Source organism: Thermobia domestica, chromosome 16 (genome assembly GCF_964235325.1).
Source record: "Thermobia domestica chromosome 16, izTheDome1.hap1.1, whole genome shotgun sequence".
Lineage (NCBI taxonomy): Eukaryota > Metazoa > Arthropoda > Insecta > Zygentoma > Lepismatidae > Thermobia > Thermobia domestica.
This window is the reverse complement of record NC_137469.1, coordinates 109,591,876-109,613,757: the sequence shown is the minus strand read 5'-3', so window position 1 is coordinate 109,613,757 and position 21,882 is coordinate 109,591,876. Positions and strand designations below refer to the sequence as shown.

General features: G+C 36.4%; 1 protein-coding gene across 2 annotated transcripts; it reads right to left on the bottom strand.

Moving 5' to 3' along the window:
- Positions 1–2,984: 2,984 nt before the first annotated feature.
- Hou (GID complex subunit 8 homolog protein Houki) lies at positions 2,985–21,779 on the bottom strand. 2 transcript variants are annotated; one of them, XM_081742944.1, is made up of 5 exons: positions 21,645–21,779; positions 17,638–17,826; positions 12,920–13,116; positions 9,582–9,779; positions 2,985–3,831 (listed from the first exon to the last, which is right to left on the bottom strand). In XM_081742944.1, the coding sequence occupies exons 2-5, from the start codon at positions 17,753–17,755 to the stop codon at positions 3,655–3,657; spliced, it is 690 nt and encodes a 229-aa protein (XP_081599070.1). In that variant the 5' UTR covers positions 17,756–17,826; positions 21,645–21,779; the 3' UTR covers positions 2,985–3,654. The 2 variants fall into 2 exon arrangements, with proteins under 2 accessions (XP_081599070.1, XP_081599072.1); XM_081742946.1 differs by lacking the exon at positions 21,645–21,779 and adding an exon at positions 21,451–21,469.
- Positions 21,780–21,882: the final 103 nt, after the last annotated feature.

The window sequence follows — 21,882 nt, the reverse complement described above, 5'->3', positions numbered from 1 at the left end:
GGGGAACATTGCAGGGTTTCCACTGCTAATGAAAATAAATATATATATCTAGAAGTTTCGTGAAGCTGTGGAAAAGGAACATTTCAATTATTTCCTGGAGCATTTTGAAAGAACAAGGAACAAAGAAACTCATATAACAGTATTTCTACCTATTGGAAGGAATATTTCAATTATCCAATATCTTGGAACAACTATTTGAAATGTAAACATTCTGCAGCTGGAGCTTTTAAGGTAAAATTTGACTCTAACATATTCTACAATTATTTGCCTACAGTTAGTGCCAAAAGTATTAATACACCTAAATAAATTATTTATAAGTCTTTAAAATCCCTACTCCATAGACCTTTTCAATGAATATGACGAACACAGTTTTTGTTCCATTTTGTAGGTGCATGAATACTTTTTGCGCTAATTGTATATTGTTTGGTGTAATTATCTTTAGACAATAAGCAGGAAAGGACGAAACACAGAAGAATCTCTATTCTATCACCCTACTATGGAGACAAAATGCCCTCCAACAACCAACATCTTATTTCCTTATGTTATTTTCACAAGTGGAAGTAGCAATGCCACAAAAATATAGGAGGTTTAAAATGTAGGAAATATAGAAGTTAATAGGAAGAGACCCAAATATATAAAGGAAAAACAGGAGCAATGGAAAGCCTGACATTGACATACTCTTCAGTACCGCCAGATAGTGTTGCCACCTCAAGTTATTTTTTTAAGTGGCACTATGTCAGGTTATTACATATTTCAAAGTTACATGTAAAACGAAATTTATAATTCCACACTTACTATGCAATGTATCAAATTAAGGACGCTATATTATGACAAACATCGAAAACCAACCAAAGGGTCTTTCCTAGTAAGATAGTGAAATCGGCCCTTGATCCAAATTGGGTCACTATTGACCCAAAAGGTTACCCTTGACCTAAAACTACCTCAAAATTTTTTTTGACCCTCCACCCCTTCCCCTTACCGAGTTATCGTATCATACATGCTCAAAATTGAATATTTTTTAATTTTGGTAGGGGTGATCGAAAAATTTTGAAAGTTTCACAGATTGTCAGTACTATTTAGATGTAAACGTGCATTTTTTTTTTGTCAAAATCATCGATGCGTATTTTCTTTATTTTTTTGCGTGTTGAAAATTTCAAAAAATTGTAGGAAAAAAATTTCGGTGGGACACGTCGCTGATTTTTTGGTTAAAAATTTGTTGTACCCTTAGGTACAACATATATTTTTTTCGGGGCCTGAAAGTGATGGCAACATTGTCAAAAATAAATAAAACTGAAAACAAACGCGTTTTTTCGGGCTCAAAAAACCTCGCGTCGGCTGGCCGCACACAGTGGAGCTCTCTACCGTGAGCTGAGTGTAACTTTGTTGTGCAAGAGTCGTTGAAGTGGAAGCACTGTTACGGATATATATTTGGTGTTTCTATTCCGAAATGGACCCAATCGAAGCACCCGAAGAACAACAGAAGCGGAAGGTACGCAAAAGAAAGGAAAATTGTCAACTTTGGCAAAGAATTGTTTGAAGGGGCCCCCACCTTCAGGGCAATAAAATGGTGGAAAAACTGCAAAAAACACGTTTGTTTTCAGTTTTATTTATTTTTGACAATGTTCTCATCACTTTCAGGCCCCGAAAGAAATATGTTGTACCTAAGGGTATAACGAATTTTTTAACAAAAAAGTCAGGAACGTGCCCCCCTCCCCCCATTTCTTTTTCTACATTTTTTTAAATTTTCAACACGCAAAAAAATAAAGAAAATACGCATCGGTGGTTTTGAAAAAATTGCACATTTACATCTAAGTAGTATCTACAATCTATGAAACTTTGAAGATTTTTCGATCATCCCCACCAAAATTAAAAAATACTCAATTTTGAGCATGTATGATACGATAATTCGGTAAGAGGAGGGGGTGGGGGGTCAAAAAAAATTTTTTGAGGTAGTTTTAGGGCAAGGGTAACCTTTTGGGTCAATAGTGACCCAATTTGGATCAGGGTCGATTTCACTATCTTATTAGGAAAGACCCTTTCACAACAGTAATCACGCAAGTGAGATAAACGGGGTGATGCACATCCAAAATACTTCATTCGTTACGCAACCAGTAAGTATATATCATTATTACTAATCTAAAATGGTACACTTTTCAACAACTGACAAAAACCCGGCCCGAGCCAAGTATGTTCAAAATTTCATTTCAAATTGTTGAGCCGTTTTCCTATGACGATGAGACAGACAACTTCGGTGTAATTTATGAAAAAAAAAAAAAATGAAGTGGAATCTTTGAGTTTTACGTCCCACAGTTATGCCGGTTAGGCTAAAGGAGACGGTGATGATGAGTAATGAAAGAAATGGTGGAATGAAGAAGGTGGGAGGAAACGGGAGAATCCCGAGAAAACCCACGCACACTGTGATTGTTCACCACAAAGTTCACTTGGCGGAGGCTGGGATCGAACCCGGAACCCCAAATACCAGAGGTGAACGCTCAACCACTGAGCCCCCGCGGCCCCGGTGTAATTTATATATGTTGAGAAAAAGTTGTATAGCACTGACTTCTGCAGAGTTTCCGAATAGCCTGGGCAAAATTTTCACTTGTTTTTAATGAATTTATATACCAAGTTTCATCTACCGGTCTTAAGAGATTCCCGAGACTCTATTTTTGGCATAAATTTTAATCCCCATAGGATAAGCATTTTAATTAAAATATGATTATTTAAAAAAGAAATCAAGGTACGTACTCGTATAACGTTCGAAAATATATTCCACAAGGTTGAGCAGGTTTTATTATTATGAAGATATAACAGAAAACTTCGATTTTTCGGTCTGTTTCATCCTATGAAGTTCCACATTTTCCATCGATGTAACTGAAGGCAACTGTAACCTATATAATACTACTAAAACCTGTTGCACATGAGTCTGGGAGCCGAAGCGGAGAGAGAGAAGGAAAAGGATATTTGGACTAAATAAAGAGACAATGGGGAGTTCAAAATATTATTTATTCTGGATTATAGAGAAACACTACATAGAAAAATACTTCCAAAAGAAAACAACAAAAATACACTATACAGAGATAAGAAGAAATCTAATCAAGAAACGCTCAACAAGGTGTCAGCAAAAGAACAAAATTAAATGCAACCCTAAAACTACCACAGAGTAATTACATAGCTTATCTTTCAAAAATAAATATTTTTTTTAAAATCACTCCTGAGAAGTTCTGATGATGCATTTAATTCTCGTTGACTCCAATACGTTAACGTTTGTTTTAATCCCGAACTTGAGGGATGAATCTCACGTTTTAATTCTGTACAACTTAAACGTTAAGTTGAAGGTAAGCAAAGCGACTAATACATAAATAGACAGTACAAGAAAGAAAGAAATATGTAATTAAAAATATCACATAGTAAGCTTAAATTATCAATAAAATATTCTTATTGCTATATTACAGCCTCGAAACTTACAATCTGTTTTATCAGGGAAGGAAAACAGAATATGAAATTTGAACCGCTCGTGAATGTTTATCATCTCACACTTAGGGAATACCGTACCGTTCCTTATATTACATATACGTATACCCTGCGATATTCGAAGTAATTATAACGTTCAATTTAGCCGCATTGATCTGTGTCCATATCCTCATCAGCACACTGTCATTTAGGGTTCTCCACAACTGCATTCGCAAGACTTGTCATCTTTGGGAATTTGATCTTTTTCTTCTCCAGCTCGTCCTGCGCCCAAAGAATCAATTTCAGTAAATTGGCTAGCTTTGGTGTTGTCGACTCTTGATTTTCCATTTTCAGAATAGCAGCGTTAAGTTCACTTGCCACCTGCAAACCAATTATTACAGTTAGATATATTCACACCGGTGTTAACATGTTCCTTAAAATTCCTTGCATTTAAAGAATCAAAGTCATGGAACAAGTTATTTTGTTTCCATTTTAAAAAAAAATCATGTACGATATTTTTTCCTTTTTCAATTGTTACTTATAGGTGTTTAAGAGTAGTTTAGTTGTATGGAACCTAGGGATTCCCTATAACCTGGCAAGTAATCCCTATGTACCTTTGGGGAATCCCTCGCACACAACTTGCGGAGGTTTGAAACATACATTTTTCAATCGAGCAGGTATGACTTCGAGTGTCATATTCTAAACCGCACTCTTAATGTTGCGTTGTTTTTGAATTACAACCCTCTGAAGTTCATTTTCTCACCCTTTCGGCACCGTACATCGCCGAAACTATCCCTCACTGACCAAAGTTTCAAAGGAATTTTTTGTTGGTTTCGGTGTCGGGAATCAACTCCCGAAGTTTGTTCAAATAGTTTCTTACCATCATGTATAATAAAATGATCGAAAATGACCGATATTAGTGCCGAATCCAAAGTTTTCGGGATCGCTGAAATAAACAGTGACACTTCCGATGCCGTTTAAATAAAAGTTCAGGCCTGCAACTTGGAGGATGGAAAAGGAGTAGATATATAAAAATGATCGAAAAGAGCCGATATTAGTGTCGAATCTATAGTTTTCGTGGTCGCTGAAATGAACAGTAGCACTTCAGGTGCCGTTTAAATCGAAATTCAGCGCCGTAACTTGAGGGATTGAGAAGGGGTAGATATATAAAATGATCGAAAATGGCCGATATTAATGTCGAATCCATAGTTTTCGGGGTCGTTGAGATGAACAGTGACACTTTAGATGACGTTTAAATCCAGATTCAGACCCCATTAATATTTCTAAAGGGAGAGAGTGAAATGCAGAAGTAATTGAAAATGACCGATATTAGTGTCGAATTCATAGTTTTTGAGGTCCCTAAGTTCATTGGTGACAGTTTTGGTGCCCTTTATGTCCAAAATGAAACGGTTTCTTTCCGTGCGAAAACGGGTATTTTTCTAGTCTTTAATAATAACGAACGGAAGTTTCACATGTTAAATTCATTAATATATTTCTCGCTGCTCAAATTTACGCACTTGTGCGGTGTGTATGTGTAAATAAGATCATCTCTCTTTTTGTTGCTCGATAAATATACAAATAATAAAGAGGGATTTTTACCAGAAACCAGAAAACTAAAAAGTAAAATTAAAACCTGTTGCTTGAAGTATTTTTCCTACTGGCGAAATATGTACATTGTATATATGCTGCAGGCACGATACAGCAAATAAGATTAGCATCAGGCGAAAAAATAGTTTTTACATTTTATTTTCCGGTTTTTTGCCAATATTTCCGAACCAAAGATTTTTTCTAATGGGTTCAAAATTTCCGGAAATTTTACACAGCACAGGGAAGATACGTATCTTCATAAATTATATATTTAATTTTAACACATTAACTAAAATTATTCTGGCCCCGTTATTTTAACAATTCCCTGCCATAAAGTGGGAACTTCATAAGATTGCTCAAGATAATTTAAATGCGTCCTTATTAATTAATCTAACTAGGATTATATTTTAGAATCGTTTGTAGTCATAACTCATTCTATCACGGTGCTAAACATTAAAGAAGTGGTTCACATATATTTGTTGCCACAAATTTTCCCTATTCTAATATAGGAAACATAAGTACTCAATGATGTTAACTGTAAAATAGTAAATATAAAATAGTTTTCATTTTAAAAGCATAATGTAGTAAAATATTCGAAAATCTCAATTTTTCCCAAAATTTCAGTTTTTTCCAAGCTCAGGAAAAAAACTTTAAAAAAAAACTGTTTTTTTTACCCGAAATTTCCGGCTTTTTTTTCCAGGCCTTCACAACACTACGGATGATTAATGGAATTGAATGATTATGAAAGGAATTAATTAAATGAGCAAACGAGAAAACTCTAAAAGAAGACTCAAGGATACGATATTGTCTACCATACACTGACATGATCTGGAATTGAATCAGAGACTTCTCACAGCAGAGATAACCATCATGCCTCCATTCTTCAATTCTAGTTAATTTCATCATATTGCAGGCAAATAATCGACCTGAATTTCCAACTATACACAGTTTCGTCCAGTACAAAGTTCACAACTCAATGAGGAGTTATATAAAACTCCTCATTGAGTTATGAACTTTGTACTGGACGACGCTAGTAGACGATTCTTATAACTAACATTCAGCAGCTACCGTACATAAAGACCTGTCATTACAGTCTTACCTTCACAGAAATTGTATACGCCAATGCGCAATGTTTTATGTAAATGTCAAGTTTGGGCAGAGAACAACAATACAGATATAAAGAATGCTTTAAATTTCCTTGGCTTGAAACCAAGTTCGTTGGTCCATTTATACAAGCTTTCGATAGCAAGAATATTTAAGATACGAATATAAAGAAGTTTTATAATGTTTCACAAATAAAATCTGAAAACTGAATCCAAGGACCAATAAAGTAAATGCACTATTTAAAAAGACATCAGTATTTTTTTTTTTAAATGCATTGTACCATTTAAAAGTACAAATTACGCACCTATGACTAAACCTGCTTTTACTAAAATTACGATGACCTAATTTTGTGGCTTTGATGAGAATGTTTCAAATACCTAGTTATCTATTAAGAATGAGTTGAGTTGATTTTGAGTTTAGCGTCCCTTTCAGCAGCGAGGCTATGAGACGAAATCTACTGATTAACGTGGAATCTGAACTACATGAGCTCCCGCCGGGAAACGAATCCGGATCTCCCACGCCAAAGGCGCGTACGCTAACTACATAGCCAAAGGTGGAACTTATACGATAAGAGTACACAGTGAAAAGCAACGACGGAAGTCCACAGAGAATTAACAGTATCAAATCATAAAGAAACAACATAAAACAGCTTATAAAAATGCAATCATATTCTCTCTGCTTCCGCGGATAAAATCTGCCAGTACAAACCCATATTGTTTAATTTCCAATTCTTTGGTATATTTTATATATACAGCTTACTTTGCCTACAATGTTTAAATAATCCCAAAATAGTGAGGTGATTATTATATTTAGCATCTTTTTCATAGTCATGTCAATGTAAATGTGAGAACTACTGTAAGTAGTCTGATGAATTTCTGCTACATCAAATGGACTAACGGAAAAGTATTTGTAATATGTTGAAATGTTTTCAATTTTTAAAGTATTAAAGATGTTTTATGCATACGACAAATTTTGAACTATCTTCCCCTAGGATACACATTTTAACTAAAGTGACATGATAAAAGTAGAGTTCGAAGTAGGAATTAACTATATTCAAAATTCATTCGAAATACTTCAACCGTTTCCTCGTAATAAGAACACAAATAAAATCACTTATATTTTTATTTATAAAGATTTATATGATGTCAAAAATAATACATTTCAACCAGAATTCGTACTGCATAAATATGTATTGCAGAAGAAATATACTAGCGTGTGATTTCTGATGGATAAGTAAGTATAACAAGTAATTTTACTGTACTTCCAATATAAATATATTGAATCAACAGTTAAATCTTTCTTATAGTATCCAAATGTCCAAACTGGCTATGGACAATGGCAAATGACAGAGATTTAGCACATAGTGTTCAGGTTTTTCCTCAGAATTCTCATTCATCGTTCTCGTATTAGCGTATTTATTCTTCTATACTGCACTCTACAAGGTCTGTCCTGAAATAATGTCAGTGAATTTATTGTGACGCGACTGCACGTCGGAGCGCACTCTAACCGGTTGAAACTGGTAGTGGGGGAACTAGCTAAGCACCGCTCTGTCACTCAGTGTGCTCCGAGCATTCAAAGAGTGAGGACGGGCATGTCCGTGAGAATTGTTTTTTGATCTTGTGCAAGTGAAAATTTAGCGCTCGTTATTAACAAAGATTTGCGATCATGCTTGACGTGAAACTTGGCAAGATCGCTACGGAAACTGTTACTATGATCAAGACTGCTTACAAAAAACATGCCCGGTCAGATCGGCAAGTGTTTCGGTGGCACAAGGCCTTTTTGGAAGGCCGGGAAGTGGTCGACGACGAGGACCGCGCCGAATGGCCATCCACGACCACCACGGCTGACAATGTGACGCGAGTGAGGGAACTGAACTGTTGAACTCAGACAGACGATTAAGACATGTTAAAACATTCCGAAAACTCAAGTTCATGAAATTGTTACAAACCAAATCGGCATGCGGAAGGTGTGCGCAAAAATGGTTCCAAAAGTGCTCACTGACGACCAAAAGTTACGCCGCGTTCAAACGTACCAAGAACCTCGACATGTGCAAACGTGATCGAAAATTTTTGGACAACGTCATTACAGGTGACGAGACCTGGGTATTTGAATATGGCCCGGAGACCAAAAGGCAATCATCGGAGTTGCACACGCCCTCGTTCCCTCGTCCGAAGAAAGTCAGGATGAGCAAATTAAAGATCAAGATCATACTCATCGTGTTTTTTGACATCCACGGACTGGTTCATCACGAATTTGTAGAAACTGGAACCACTGTGAACTATAAATTTTATGTGGAAGTCTTCAAAAGACTGAAACACAAGGTTCAACGCATCTGGCCGGACATCGCAGACAACTGAAAATTGCACCACGATAATGCGCCGGCCCACTGCCATCATCACCGACTACCTGGTCAAGGCAGGGTCCAACGACCCCCCAGCCCCCGTACAGTTCGGACTTGGATCTCCCGATTTTTTTCTGTTTCTACGCTTCAAAACACCCCTGAAAGGCAAGCATTTTGGAACAGTGGACGGGATCAAAGTAGCTTGCACCGAAACATTAAAGGACATTCCGGAGGGTGACTATCGCAACGCATTCGAGAGCTGGAAGTCCCGCTGGAGCCGATGTATCGACGCAAAAGGAGACTATTTTGAAGATTTTTTTAAAAACTTGTAACAATAAATTCAATAAATGATTTTTAATGGACTTACTGACATTACTTTCAGAACAGACCTTGTATGCTAATTGTTATAGTAATTAGCTATATATCTTACTACAGAATAGTTACATGCAAAATATGATTTTTTTCGTTTACAAAATTCTTAAAAAATAATGTCACGTTTTACCATCACTGACAATAATTGGCTTAATATTACACGAAGTCAGAGTACTTTACATCGGTTGATATGAACTGATGCGTACAAGTGAATCCAACTGTAATGATGTCAAAATCATTCAATCTTTCACAGGTACTATGCCTCAGTTCTATTATTAACTATAATTTCATCGTGGCTATATGGTTAACGTACGTGCCTTGCACGCAGGATACCGGGTTATATTTCCGGTGAGAGCTCATGTGGATCGGATCCCACTATAAGCTGTAGGTCTTATATAGCGTCGGTGCTGAAAGAGACGCTAAATTCAAATCAAACAAAAAAAAATATTATCAACTATCCTTTCATTCCTGCTCCACAATTTCCAGCTTTTCATATGTTTCTTCGAACTACAGAGATTGGAATTGGCTACCCTAGCCTTGTTCTACTGTTTAGTGACTAGCTACATTAGGTAAAGACTAAAATATTCCTTGGAAGAAAATACTCATATGAGACTTTTCTCGATGGTTAGACTGTTTATTTTGATCCTATTCATAAAACAAGACTTTGTTTCCTGCAACTCTGCTATTTCATTTACATTTGCGTAGTAAAGATAATTCAAAACTGTACCTTTTGCCTATGAGCTGGATGGAGTAAATCACTAAACGGTGATTTGTCAGGTTCTTCGAAGGCTAGAAGTGCAAGTGTGCGTTCTAATTCACTCAATACCGCTGGATCCATTTCACCGGCCTCGGACAGCTGTTCTTGTGCGAAATGCAAGGCCTCTTCCACTCTGCCGGTACGAATTAATTCGATCAAATGCTGTTGCTGGAAAAGATATTGCCTTATTAATAATATGTTTAACTACAAATTCTAAGAAATTAAGCAATTTATAAACCAGTAATAGAATTCCAGTTTTCGATTCCTGAAATTGCAGATACTTGAATAGCCTTCAACTGAAGTGCATGTTCATTTTACATGCGTTCTTTTATTAACACCTTCGAAACGAATTAAAACAACAACAATCCTTCTCTGATGAAGAATGTAATTATGTTATCAGATGAACACAAATGACTTATTTTCCATACAAACGTAACGTCTCATATCTAGATAAACTTTGCAACTACTTCTATACACCTATACATCTTCCTTCTACACAAATAGATATATTCGATAGTAAAGCCATTGTAAGATTATGAACAGTAAAATAGCATACATTATTCCGTCCTCTAATACATGTTACAAATTTATATAATGTTCTGAACCCTTTTTCTCTCATTTTAATTTTATAACTTTCCAAAAACTGTAATAAAAGAAACAGATTCATTATGTGATTCAAATACGTTCAAAAGAACACATATGAAGTGGATGTGCAATAGTATACGGGAAAATACCTAACAATGGAATTTGGTAAGTTAACGGAATTTATGATCTCTTAGCACATTTTCATCCAATTATTTTTTTTTCATTGTTTTTATGTTTATACGAGGACACCCAACACAAAATGGTAGAATGCTCACCCGTTCCTGAATGTGAAGTACCAAGTTTTTGCTGATATGGTTTAAATGAGTTTATATTTAATAGTAAAGCAATTTTAAATCTATGAACTTATTATTATAATTATATAAAGCATGAATGAAAAATAGTTAACTTATTGTTCTTCTTTGTTTTGTTTTAAAGTAAATCTAGCACTGTCGTAAGCACAAACTCCACTTATAATAGCTAATCAACCGCCGCATCATTTACTTTTTATGCCTCAAATTAGAGTAGGACGACAATATATGGTCTCTCTTATTTAAATGCCAATCTCACTTGCATGCTAGTACACTCTGCTACTACCAACGCGGATTATTTGGCGATCGACAACTCCCAGGATAAGGAGTTACTCTACCACTCCCATGGTCAACGGAAGACGTACGATGCAAAAGGCAAGGGGACATAATCACATTAAAGATCAGGATTTCCCTAGAATCAGTAGCCAAATGAAATAAAGAGCACTCTTGTCAACAGTACTGGACGTAAAATAGTCCCCCCAATCAGATCTCCGGGTGGGAACTGTAGGAGACACCGTTGTACAGAATACTTTCAATGATAAAAACAAAATCAGAAGAGGAATAATGGAAACACAGAATGTCAAAACACTTACAGCGCAGAAAATTAGAAAGTCTTAAACTGGAGATGAAAAGGAATGGTATAGATGTTTTCGGGGTGTGTGAAATGAGTTAATCAGAAAAAGGAGACTTCTGGTTGGGGACTACAGAGTAATCCACACAGGCACGACTGAAATGGAAATGATTCTAAGCAAGGAGCTAGGACAGACAGTCAGCGGATACGCACAACTAAGTGGAAGAATAATAATGGACGAACTAGATACCAAACTGTGATAATTGAAGTATATATGCCGACGACCTCCCATGATGATGGTGAAGTTGAAAAGACTATGACGAAATAAACAAGAATCATAAAAGGAATTAAAGGCAACGACAACCTGATCATCATCTGGGACTGAAGTGTAACTAAGATTATTTTTAAGAGGGCAGTGAGAAGGCGACTAAAATTTTGAGGGGGGGCATTTCTGTTTACACGATATATATATATATATATATATATATATATACATGGGGTGTTCTAATGTTTGAGAGGTGATTCCTGACACTAACATAGAACAAAAAGTATAAACCAACCTAAATACAGAAATGCTTCCTTTTGGCGCCATGACCAGCGAAAATTATGTCAGAAAAATTCAAATATATCCATAAATCGAGAACAAGATGTCGGATCGAGGTCGAGTACAAGAAAATGTCCACTCGTATGCTCGAGTTTTGGATAAAACTGACTCACCATAGGTATTTTTCAACATCTTCAACGATTCTGCACACGAAATTCCGTGGGCAACAAAATTTCAGGCGAACTCTTTGCTCAATATTTTTATTCATTGATCAAATCGCAAGTCATACTAAACATCGACTAACAAAACCAACAAAGGTAAACAAAACTAATTGATCGATTGCTCTCATATTACACATCATACATAAGTATAGTTCTGCCATCTTAGAAAAGATAAATTACTGAATATTTTACGCCGGCTTTTTAAATAAGAAATTCCGGAAACTTTTTTGATAGAATGTATATATTTAGATTCAATATAAGTTTTTACTACAAATTGAAACACACGTAGCCGTTCATCAGCAATTATTTTTATATATTGTAAAATCAAATATCCTAAATTAAATTTATAGGAATTTGCTTCTACGAACTATAACCAACTCAAGATGAAACTGAGCACATGAACAAGAGAAAATATATTGATGGGTGCTACTGCTCCAATTTTTCACTAAATTTATCGTAATCCTTTAATCTTTCCTTTTACAACTTCGCAGTATACGCAAATGGTAGCTGCAAAAAAATAAATAAACAAAAACTTTCATAATACAGTTTAAGCAATACTGTATCCCAGTACTTCCGTCCACGGGCAAAAGACTGAATCTGCTGATTTGACTAGAACTGAGTTACAAAGAGCAGACAAATCATGACTCTGGGACATTCGTTAACTGACAAAAACAGTAAGTCATATCTTACATCTATAGTATTGGTGACAATACCATAGGTATAAGCGTTACCGTATCCGTAAGTTTGTGGCTTTTAGCTAAACAGTAAATACTGATTATTTTTCAAAACTCAGCTCAGTAGTGGAACGCTCACTCCTGCTTCGTGGGATCGCGCTAAGTGGACTGTGATAGGCAAAAAGCGTGTGAGTGGGTTTTCTCGAGGTATTCCAGTTTCCTCCCTCTTTCTTCATTCTACCATTTTGTACATTATCAACATCAGTCTCCCTTAGCCTTGGACCATAACGTGGGACCTTAAAGGAAAAAAGGAGCAGATATACGTTTTTACCTTTGGACGGTATGCATGTATTATCATCAAAAATACCATCAATCTAATCCTAATTTGAATCCAAAAGCAGTTACCTGAAGGTGAAAATATAAGTAACGGTCATTATCTAGTAACTCTGGATGAAGCTGGTTGACTAAGGCTGTTGCTTCTTGTATGTGTCCGTTTTGGATTGCATCACGAATGCGGATTCTATTGTCCAAGGAGTCTAAATCAACAGAAGGCTTTACACCAGATTCCTGCTGGAACTTCTCTGCTGCTTCCTTAAATCCTTCTATTACATGAAAATGAAGGCAGAATAAATAATAGTAATCACAGACTCATTTTAATTATAAAGATTAAAATAATTAATCTTTAAGAGATCATTACACTGAATAGTACAGTTTACAACACTGTATTTACTACAAAAAGTAAGAGAGTTTGATTTATATGTATACTAGGAAATTTGGTTATCCGTTAAAGATCACTGGAAGTTTTTAACACCCACGAGTATTTTCATCAGCGGGAAAAACAATAACAAAAAAACTTGTTCAGATTATTAGGTGTATTCTATTACCTACCGTATCCTAAAAAGTCTCTTCAATAAGAAACCTTTCCCTTCTCACTTTCACACCCAACTTTCGTGAGTGTGAAAACATTCATGAGTGTTAGAATCTTTCGATGAACTCATGTGGACATTCAATAATGGATCTGCGAGGGCAAGTCAAGAAAGACTTGTACTGATTTTTTTCCCGGCAGTTCTGTTAACGCTGGAGCTTCATAGTTTGGCATACAAGTAGGGTGGGTCTTGCTGTGCATATATATAAAATGTTGTTAAGGAATCATTGCATGTTAGGTAACCACGACTTTTTATTGCAGGTGATGTTCTGCGCCGCCTCTAGAAGTCGCCTGTAGAAGAAATGGAGTCATTACGAGATGAACAATTTGCAGCTATACGGTTCTGCTATCGCCTGGGGAAAAGTGCAACAGAAACTCTAGGAATGTTGAGAACAGCCTACAAAGATGACGCTCTGCCACGAAGTACCGTGTTCTGGTGGTTCAAAGAGTTTAAAGAGGGCCGAATGATAATCACGAAAGCTGGTGGACCAGGTGTATCAGCGTCAGCTGTTACTGAGGTGCACATTAACATGGCAGCAGTCATTGTTAGAGAAGATCGCCGCATCAGTATCGACGATCTGGCAGCCGCACTACGCATATCTCATGGCAGTGCCTTCAAAATTTTGCATGACCACCTCCACATGAGCCGAGCGTGTGCGCGATGGATTCCGCGACTCCTGACACCAGAGCAGAAGGCCATTCGAGTGGAGACTTGCAGGGAGCTGTTGCAAAGGTTTGAGGATGGTGGAGACGCCTACCGCACCGTGCGACTTTTTTCTATTCCCTGCCCTAAAATCCAGACTGCGTGGACGCCGCTTCTCCGATAATTCCGAGGTTCTGAAGGCATCGGAGGCGGTTTTGAAGGACCTCTCAAAGAATGGCCTGCGACACGTGTTTGAGGAATGGAAGACTCGAATGAAAAAGTGCATTCAAATGGGCGGGGACTACTTTGAAAAGGATCATGTGCCTGTTGCTGAGTAATAATAAATTGCCTAAAAAAAAAAATCAGTCCAAGTCTTTCTTGACTAGCCCTCGTATTTCCGAATAACGAAGACTAGCTATTAAACGTGTAATTTTTTCTTTCTTTTGGGAAACTGAAATACTATTTCTCGTGAGATCAGTGTGGCACGTCTGATCAGAGGAAAGACGGGTTGAGCTACTTAAAAGGAATAGTTAACTCCGTTCTAGAAAGCCATTATTAACAGCGAGGGGAGACGATGTGCTGACCACCCCAACGGCTGGTGCGCCATAAAAATGCACTTATAATTAGCTGACGTCACATGGATATCAATCAATGCTGTGCTATGATTCGCAAGGAGTCCATTACCTTCTTCACATTTGAAGGGAGCCTTCAGTAGTAGTATTCACTTCTGGTGTGTAGGGTTCCTTGTTCGATCCCAGCTTGCGCCAGCTTTGTGGAGGACAAACACAGTGTTCGTGGATTTTCTAGTTTCCTCCCATTTTCTTCATTTTACAGTTTCATGCATTATCGCAACCATCTTTTTTAGCCTCGATGCGTAACATGGGATGTAAAACTAAAAAGTTCATTTGAGTTATTCAATGTCAATTCAACCAACACGTCACGACCACAACAGCAATCTTGAAATTGTGACAGGAGTTTTTTTGTTTACTAGTAAAAGAATATAGCAAAATTTTAGATTTTTTTTTTTTTGGCTGTAGTGTTTCTAAGTTACTGTTAATGTTTGTCAATTGTCTACATTAGCAGTGATTACCGGCTATTGTAAGTGCATAGCGAAACGAAAATAATCATAGAAAATTGATGAAAATTTGAGGCAAGATTTTTGTTTTATGTTTAGTACATTTTGTAGTACTGCATTAACTATCTTTTTATGGAGTTCGGTAATCTAATTATTGAAATATGCATGCTAAAATATTAAAACTTGCCTGAAAAGCGGGTAAATATATAATGTTAAAAAGAAATTGCTCTATCATCAAAACTGTTTACTTTACTTTATTTTTGGGGGCCGCGGTGGCTCAGTGGTAGAGCGTTCCCCTCTGGTGCTTAGGGTCCCGGGTTTGATACCAGCCCCGCCAAGTGAACTTTGCTGTGGACAAACACCGTGTGCGTGGGTTTTCTCGGGGTTCTCCCGTTTCCTCCCACTTTATTCATTCCACCATTTCATTCATTACTCATCATCACCTTCTCCTTTAGCCCAACTGGCATAACCGTGGGACGTAAAACTCAAAGATTTCATTTCATTTTTTTTTTACTTTATTTTTTTACATGTAGGTTTTAAAGGCTCATCATTAAAGAAAAAAATGATTTGAGAAATTAGATATTCCTACGAAAAAATATTTTATATTGCAGGACGAGGCAAAAGTCTCTGGACACACACGTATTTTGAAACTACAGAGCGAACTGTGAAATGTGTTAGTAGGAGGTGGTAGTGAACAGGATGCCACACTTGTACGATACATGAAGACCACTGCTATCATTTTGAAATCAAGAAGCCTTTAGGAACACAAGTAGAAAATTTCAAATGGGAAGAGGAGCATATCGCATATTATCACCGAAGTGAGGTTAGGAATCCAAAGGTGTAATTGTTTCTTTCGTATCTTCTATGATTTACACGTTAACACTGAAATTTTGAAAATCACCTATCAATAGAACCAGGGCTCACAGCGAGTCACTTTTTAAACTAAAAGTTACTTTCTTTTAAGTTTGTCACTAGAAGCTACTTTTTTTTTTTTGGGGGGGGGGGGTAAAGTCAATTTTTCGTGTGAATTATGTTTTGTATTGACAGTTTTCTAAAAAAAAAAATATTACAAAAAATGGAAAAAGGCAAACATAATCCACATTATTTGCTTTGATCATATTGTGTTCAAGGAGAATGACATATATTACCTGTTTACAGTTTGCTTTTCATTGTATGCGGAATATTAGTGGAAGCCAATGTTTACCTATCATGTGGTACCAAGATATAATTTGTAACAAACCAACTGTACAAGACAAAATTTTATTACCAGTTAATGGTAATCTAGATGTTATGTATTAATTACATTAATTTTGTATTTTAGGACATAATGAAAATATAGAAATTTGGCCTTACCCCATCCAGATCAAAGTTGAAATACAAAACCGTGTAAAGTATGTAATTAATAAAGAACCTTTAAACTTTTTTTTTTTTTTTTTTTTTTTTTTTTTTTGTTAGTTGACAAACTAAAGTAAAATAATTTTTATTCTTAACATGTTAAAACATTACATATTTCAGCTATGATTCGGCCAGTCCTATTTTGGTTAAAATAAATAAATAAATAAAATAAAATTCAATTTATGCCCAAGTTTGGCATTAAAGTGCGCTGGAGAATTAAAATCTAACTTACGTATTAGTAGAAAATACTAACGTGCGATGTGGAGTGAAGCTTTTTATTTAAACCATCTTTCATTTCTTCAAAATATTTCTTGTTCTTATTGTTATAACTATAACCCATCCATAGTTCCATGATTTTGTAACCAAGTGTACAATGCATTTTAACCAGCATTTATTTGTTCCTAACATTTTTCATTTTCTATGAGAAACGCAGAAGCTAAAATACTCTGAAATTAATTTTCTTTTTCCCCCCTTCGCAATGAACAATGTATTCCTTTTATTCGAGAGACCAGTCAGACGGTTTTCTAGACTATTCGTCTCCAAACACCTTTTGATAAAACACAAAAGTACGTGAGAACAAGCCTGTTGTGTGAATCTCAAAGCGTAGCTGGGCAGAAAGCCAAATGAACAATAACATTCAGAATTGCTAATTTATTATTTTTCAAACTTTTTCTTTGTGCGTGTGTGTATCGTTACCTAAAAGATATAATCAACTTCTTACGTTTTCCACTGAAGTTGGAAATATTTATATGAAACTATGAGAACAATGAAAAGTATTTATTGGTTACATTCTCAAGAGGTAAAAGCGCGTAGTGACTTTTAGTCTTACTCAAACTGAGTATATCAGTCTAAAGGCAATGGATTTTCATACGTCAACTAGTAACATCTTAAGGCTACTATCGACACCAGAATTTTCCAGTTTTACTGAAAACGTCCAAACCCAACGTTCTTCCTACCGGTTGATTGAATTGAAGTTTAGTTTCTCTTTGAACAGCGAGGCTATATGAGACGTAATCTACAACTGAGCGCGGCATAAGAATCACATGAGCTCCCATTGGGAATCGTACCAGTTAATTATTGCTTACCTGTTACCAAATAATTCATAATAAGTTTATTCATATCCGCTCGTTGTATATGTAAACTTTCTAATTTATTCATCCACTCTTCTTTCGATATACTTTCATGTTTTTCTGTGTAACTCATGGTATTTTTATTGTTATTGCCTTCACACTCCTCCAGCTCGTACGGTTTTGAAGTACAGGTAAAAGAAGAATCTGGAAAGATAAGAAAAGAAACAACACTTTAAAATTAGGAACAATGCGTACAGATGAGTATAGTTATTTTAGAACCAATGAAAGTACGAAGTGGCAATTTAAAGATGGTTTAAATTCTTGTTTAACAAATTTCCAGATACAGGCCCATAAGTTTGCCATTTTACACATGGAAATGTTAACAAGCAGGAAAAGAGAAACAATAAAAATAACCAATAATGTCAACAAGAGTGCAAAAGTAATATTATTTGGCCAGCATGTGTTTAATTGATTTGTCAAACACCGAGTAACTAAAAAACGCCCACATCACTTGTTAGATGATAATAATATTTTGGTATGCTATGAAAAAGAGACCTCTCTATAATTGCCAACCTAGGTCGTGCAAGATGGAATAGGTGGGTATTCGGGGTTATGCGGGAAGAGACACGTAAGGATAGTTCTTGAAGTATGGCTTCAGATCTTAGGTCCCCATCGTGTACAATAGTCAAAATTGTTGGGATATTCCCCAGCCCAAAAGTATCCAGTGGGCCTTTTCTTGGGGGGAGGGGGGTTAAACCCAGTTTAACATCCCCAGCAAAAAAAAGAAATCGAAAATCATATTTCGAAACTTGAATTGAAATGACAACCTTAATGTGATTATAATTAGCCTACTTTTTTCAATCGTGTTTCTCAGTACACATCTAGTTTCAGAATTGGTTAAAATACGTATTTATCAAGAGATCTTTATTAGAGAAAACCAATAAAAAATGTTTGGGAACCAAGCATACGAACTTTGTTCACGCTCGATCAAAGTTGTTGCAACGGTATTCAACTCTAATCTAGACCAAAAAGTAATACGATTACACTCCCTTTGTTTTTGTGGTACATATTTGCGTACTAATACAAACAAATAACAAAATGTCCTTCTTCATGTGTCAGTTCATTTAAAAACCAAAATGCTTCAATTAAAAAACGAAATTACTAAAGATACACCTATATTTTCTCAACACCACACTTGAATAGTGTTAACTTTGAGGTACTAACCCACTATTTGCCTGGAGTGTTTTGAGGGAAAGTAACGGAATCTTCAGTTAGAACGGTTCGCCCACAGATTTGAATCCTGAGTGTATTAAGGTATTTTATCCCTATTCTATACTAGATGAAATGCCCGTTCGCTCCACGAGAAGAATAGGTTTCTGGACGAAATTTCGACTCCGTTCTCCGCTTAGGATATGCATTTTAAGCAAAGCGTAACAGGGTTCCTAGAGGTTTTTAGCAGAAAGTGTCCCTGACTTTGCCCTGATTCAATAGAAATTTCCTGACTACAAGAAATTTCTATGGAAAATCATGCAGGTCTTTACAACATGCCACAACCGTTTGATATCCTCGTTGTCCATGAGAAAGTTCCTGAAGGAAATATACAGTTCATCTTCACCACAAGACTAAAAGATTCCCTCAAGTTCCTTTGCTCCCAGACTACAGAATAAGGAATACTGTTTCTTGGCATTTTCAGTTACTACATCACCAAGGATCATTGTGCATCACTTTAAGGAGTAGAGAAAATCTCTTCCGTTCAGTTACAGGAGATCTCCGGTTAATGTCTGGACTCAAAGATGACGAACCTTTTATAGTGTTGTGCTTCAGAGGACTTCTTTCTTGTAGTTTTCTTATCACTGAGCGTAACACACTACGACACTCACACTAGTAACGCTACATTTGTAGACATAAAATACAGCTCTTGTATAATGTGCAAATTCTCCAACGGCGAAAAATAGTATCTAATATAGTAATCTTTCATATGTAGCGACTAATTTTAACCGTCGCAAAGTAATTGTAATGACTTTGAATAAGCAATCCATAAATTACAATTGTCATTATTACTATTTAATTCTGTCACCTGCAGAAATTTGTTCACAATAAAAATGCCTTTCCATGCAGAGTATTGAATTTTATCTGTAAATTTTGAAAAATGTGGCGTGCCTAAAATTTACCAGCACCTTGGATATTATTTTCGGATAAATACTAATTATAGAGGCCCAGAATTACTTACTTCACAAAATACAGCTGAGCGAGCGAAGGGGGTTCGAAGCCGCACAGGGCTCGTTGTTTCCTACCTTTATAACAATTTAGACAAAAACCAGGTACTTGCTTTTGGTGCCCGTATTTACCTTCGTGGTTTGCATTGGTCCCTCGTAGTTAGAATAACCCCTATTTTCCACCGGAGGTGTACTGCTGCGCTGTATACAAAAGCTGTATTTTATGTTTACAGGTGCAGCGTTACTAGTATGAAACCATGACATTTGCTATCAAAGACTCGTATCATTGCCATAGCCCAATTATTTTCACTACCCTCGCCTGCTTCCGTCGGACGTACTTCCGCGCCGAGTGCGGGCCCTGCCCTGACTCATTCATCATTTTATGGCCACCTAGCACAGTTTGATGGGAAGATTCTAGAACACAAGTCCCCTGCATATAGGTTAGTAGCTAGGTTGGTTCTTTTCTATACCGAAGTTTTATATTTGATTCACACAGTATTGCCGAGCGAGCGTGAGCGAGTGAAGGCGGGTTAGAGCCCCGCAGGGCACATTGTTTTCTGTCTTTATTATAGCTAAATGAGAAGGGTGACCTGTATTCTAGAACCTTGCCCAGTTTGATTTGTTTTTGCGCCTTAGTTTTTATGCCTTACATCTAGACGCCATATCTATGAATCTTTAAAGAATTGGGGTTATGTCGACTCTGGGGGGTCAAAATAAGGTAAAATAATAAAAAAGACGAATGTTTACAGGAGGAAGTTACAGTCAAATAGCAAACCTAACTTTACCTATTTTAAACTAACCTAACTTAAGCTAATTTGGTGATCGCCAAAACGTCGAACGCGAGCCATTAGTGTCTCACTGGGATATTTTCGGTACATCGCGTCAACGCTCCGGTTGGCTAACCTTGATTCCCCCACTGAGCTGACTCCATTTTTTAAAAAAAGTTGGTTGCTCTTTAGGTCGGTAACTCAAAGTACGATATAAAACGGTGCGTAGCTCAGAAGCTTCACAAATTTGGCGACCACTGAGGTAAGCTAAACTATTGTAACCTAACCAAAATTAGCCAATATTTAACAAAATAGAACAGCTTTTACCAAAAAAATGCTGGCCTCCCCCAAAAGCCGACATAGGCCAAGAAACGTAGTTTTTCAATAATTGGTAATAGTTAAGAACAGCTACTTCTCATCTCCCGTGCACGAGGATACATCTTACTGTTGCACTACCTAAACACCCTAAGTACAAGGGCAAGAACTCAGTCTATTACCTACTTTTTAACATCCTAGATAGTCAATGAATAATTCCTGAAAGTATGGCGTTTCTCGTCCTTCCCTAAATGGGAAGTACGGCTCCTTAACTATAACCCTTTTGGAGAACAATACGAAGGAAATTAACGAAACTTTTCACCAATTATTTGGAGGGGTGTGCCAAAACTTAACCTGCACGCTAGATTAAGCCTATTTCAGGATTGAGAGAGAGATATTGTCTAATAACATTATATTTGCGGCCATTGTATATACCATAGGTGAGTTCCTTAACCTATGATTACGTTTATGTACAGTTCTACTTCAAGAACAAAGTACTCTGATTAGCAAAACTTATTAAATAATCGTACTTGGGTTTGTAATTTCATTGTTTTCGTTCCTTAAGATTTAAAATAATAATAATATGTGGAATTTATTCTTCTAATACAGCTGATGACACCTTCATACTTTCAGCATTTATGGATTAAAATGCTTTAAAAAGATACATTATTAACGACAGTAACAAGTCAGAAATCCAATCTCAACAGAACTAGAGATAACTTACAAGTACAGTTATCCTTGGATGCTTCTTTTGTTTTTCGTCTCTTGCACTTTTCCTAGTGGACCACACTCCACAACTATTACTACTGACAACAGACAAAAGCTAGCTACTGAAATGTTGCCAGTTCGGGATTAAAATACATCAATTGGTTGTCGCCCTTTATCCATCATGATTTTCGTCAACGGAAAGCTAAATCTGCGTTTTAGTAACGATAACCGAGAAAGAATCATAATTACTTCTT

Excerpts from the sequence above, each read along its gene's own strand:
- Hou (XM_081742944.1), bottom strand. The coding sequence starts at position 17,755 with ATGAGTTACACAGAAAAACATGAAAGTATATCGAAAGAAGAGTGGATG. Across the intron at positions 13,117-17,637 it reads TATGAATTATTTGGTAACAG|AAGGATTTAAGGAAGCAGCA; the intron begins GTAAGCAATAAT and ends TTCATGTAATAG. Across the intron at positions 3,832-9,581 it reads ATCCAGCTCATAGGCAAAAG|GTGGCAAGTGAACTTAACGC; the intron begins GTACAGTTTTGA and ends ATTGGTTTGCAG.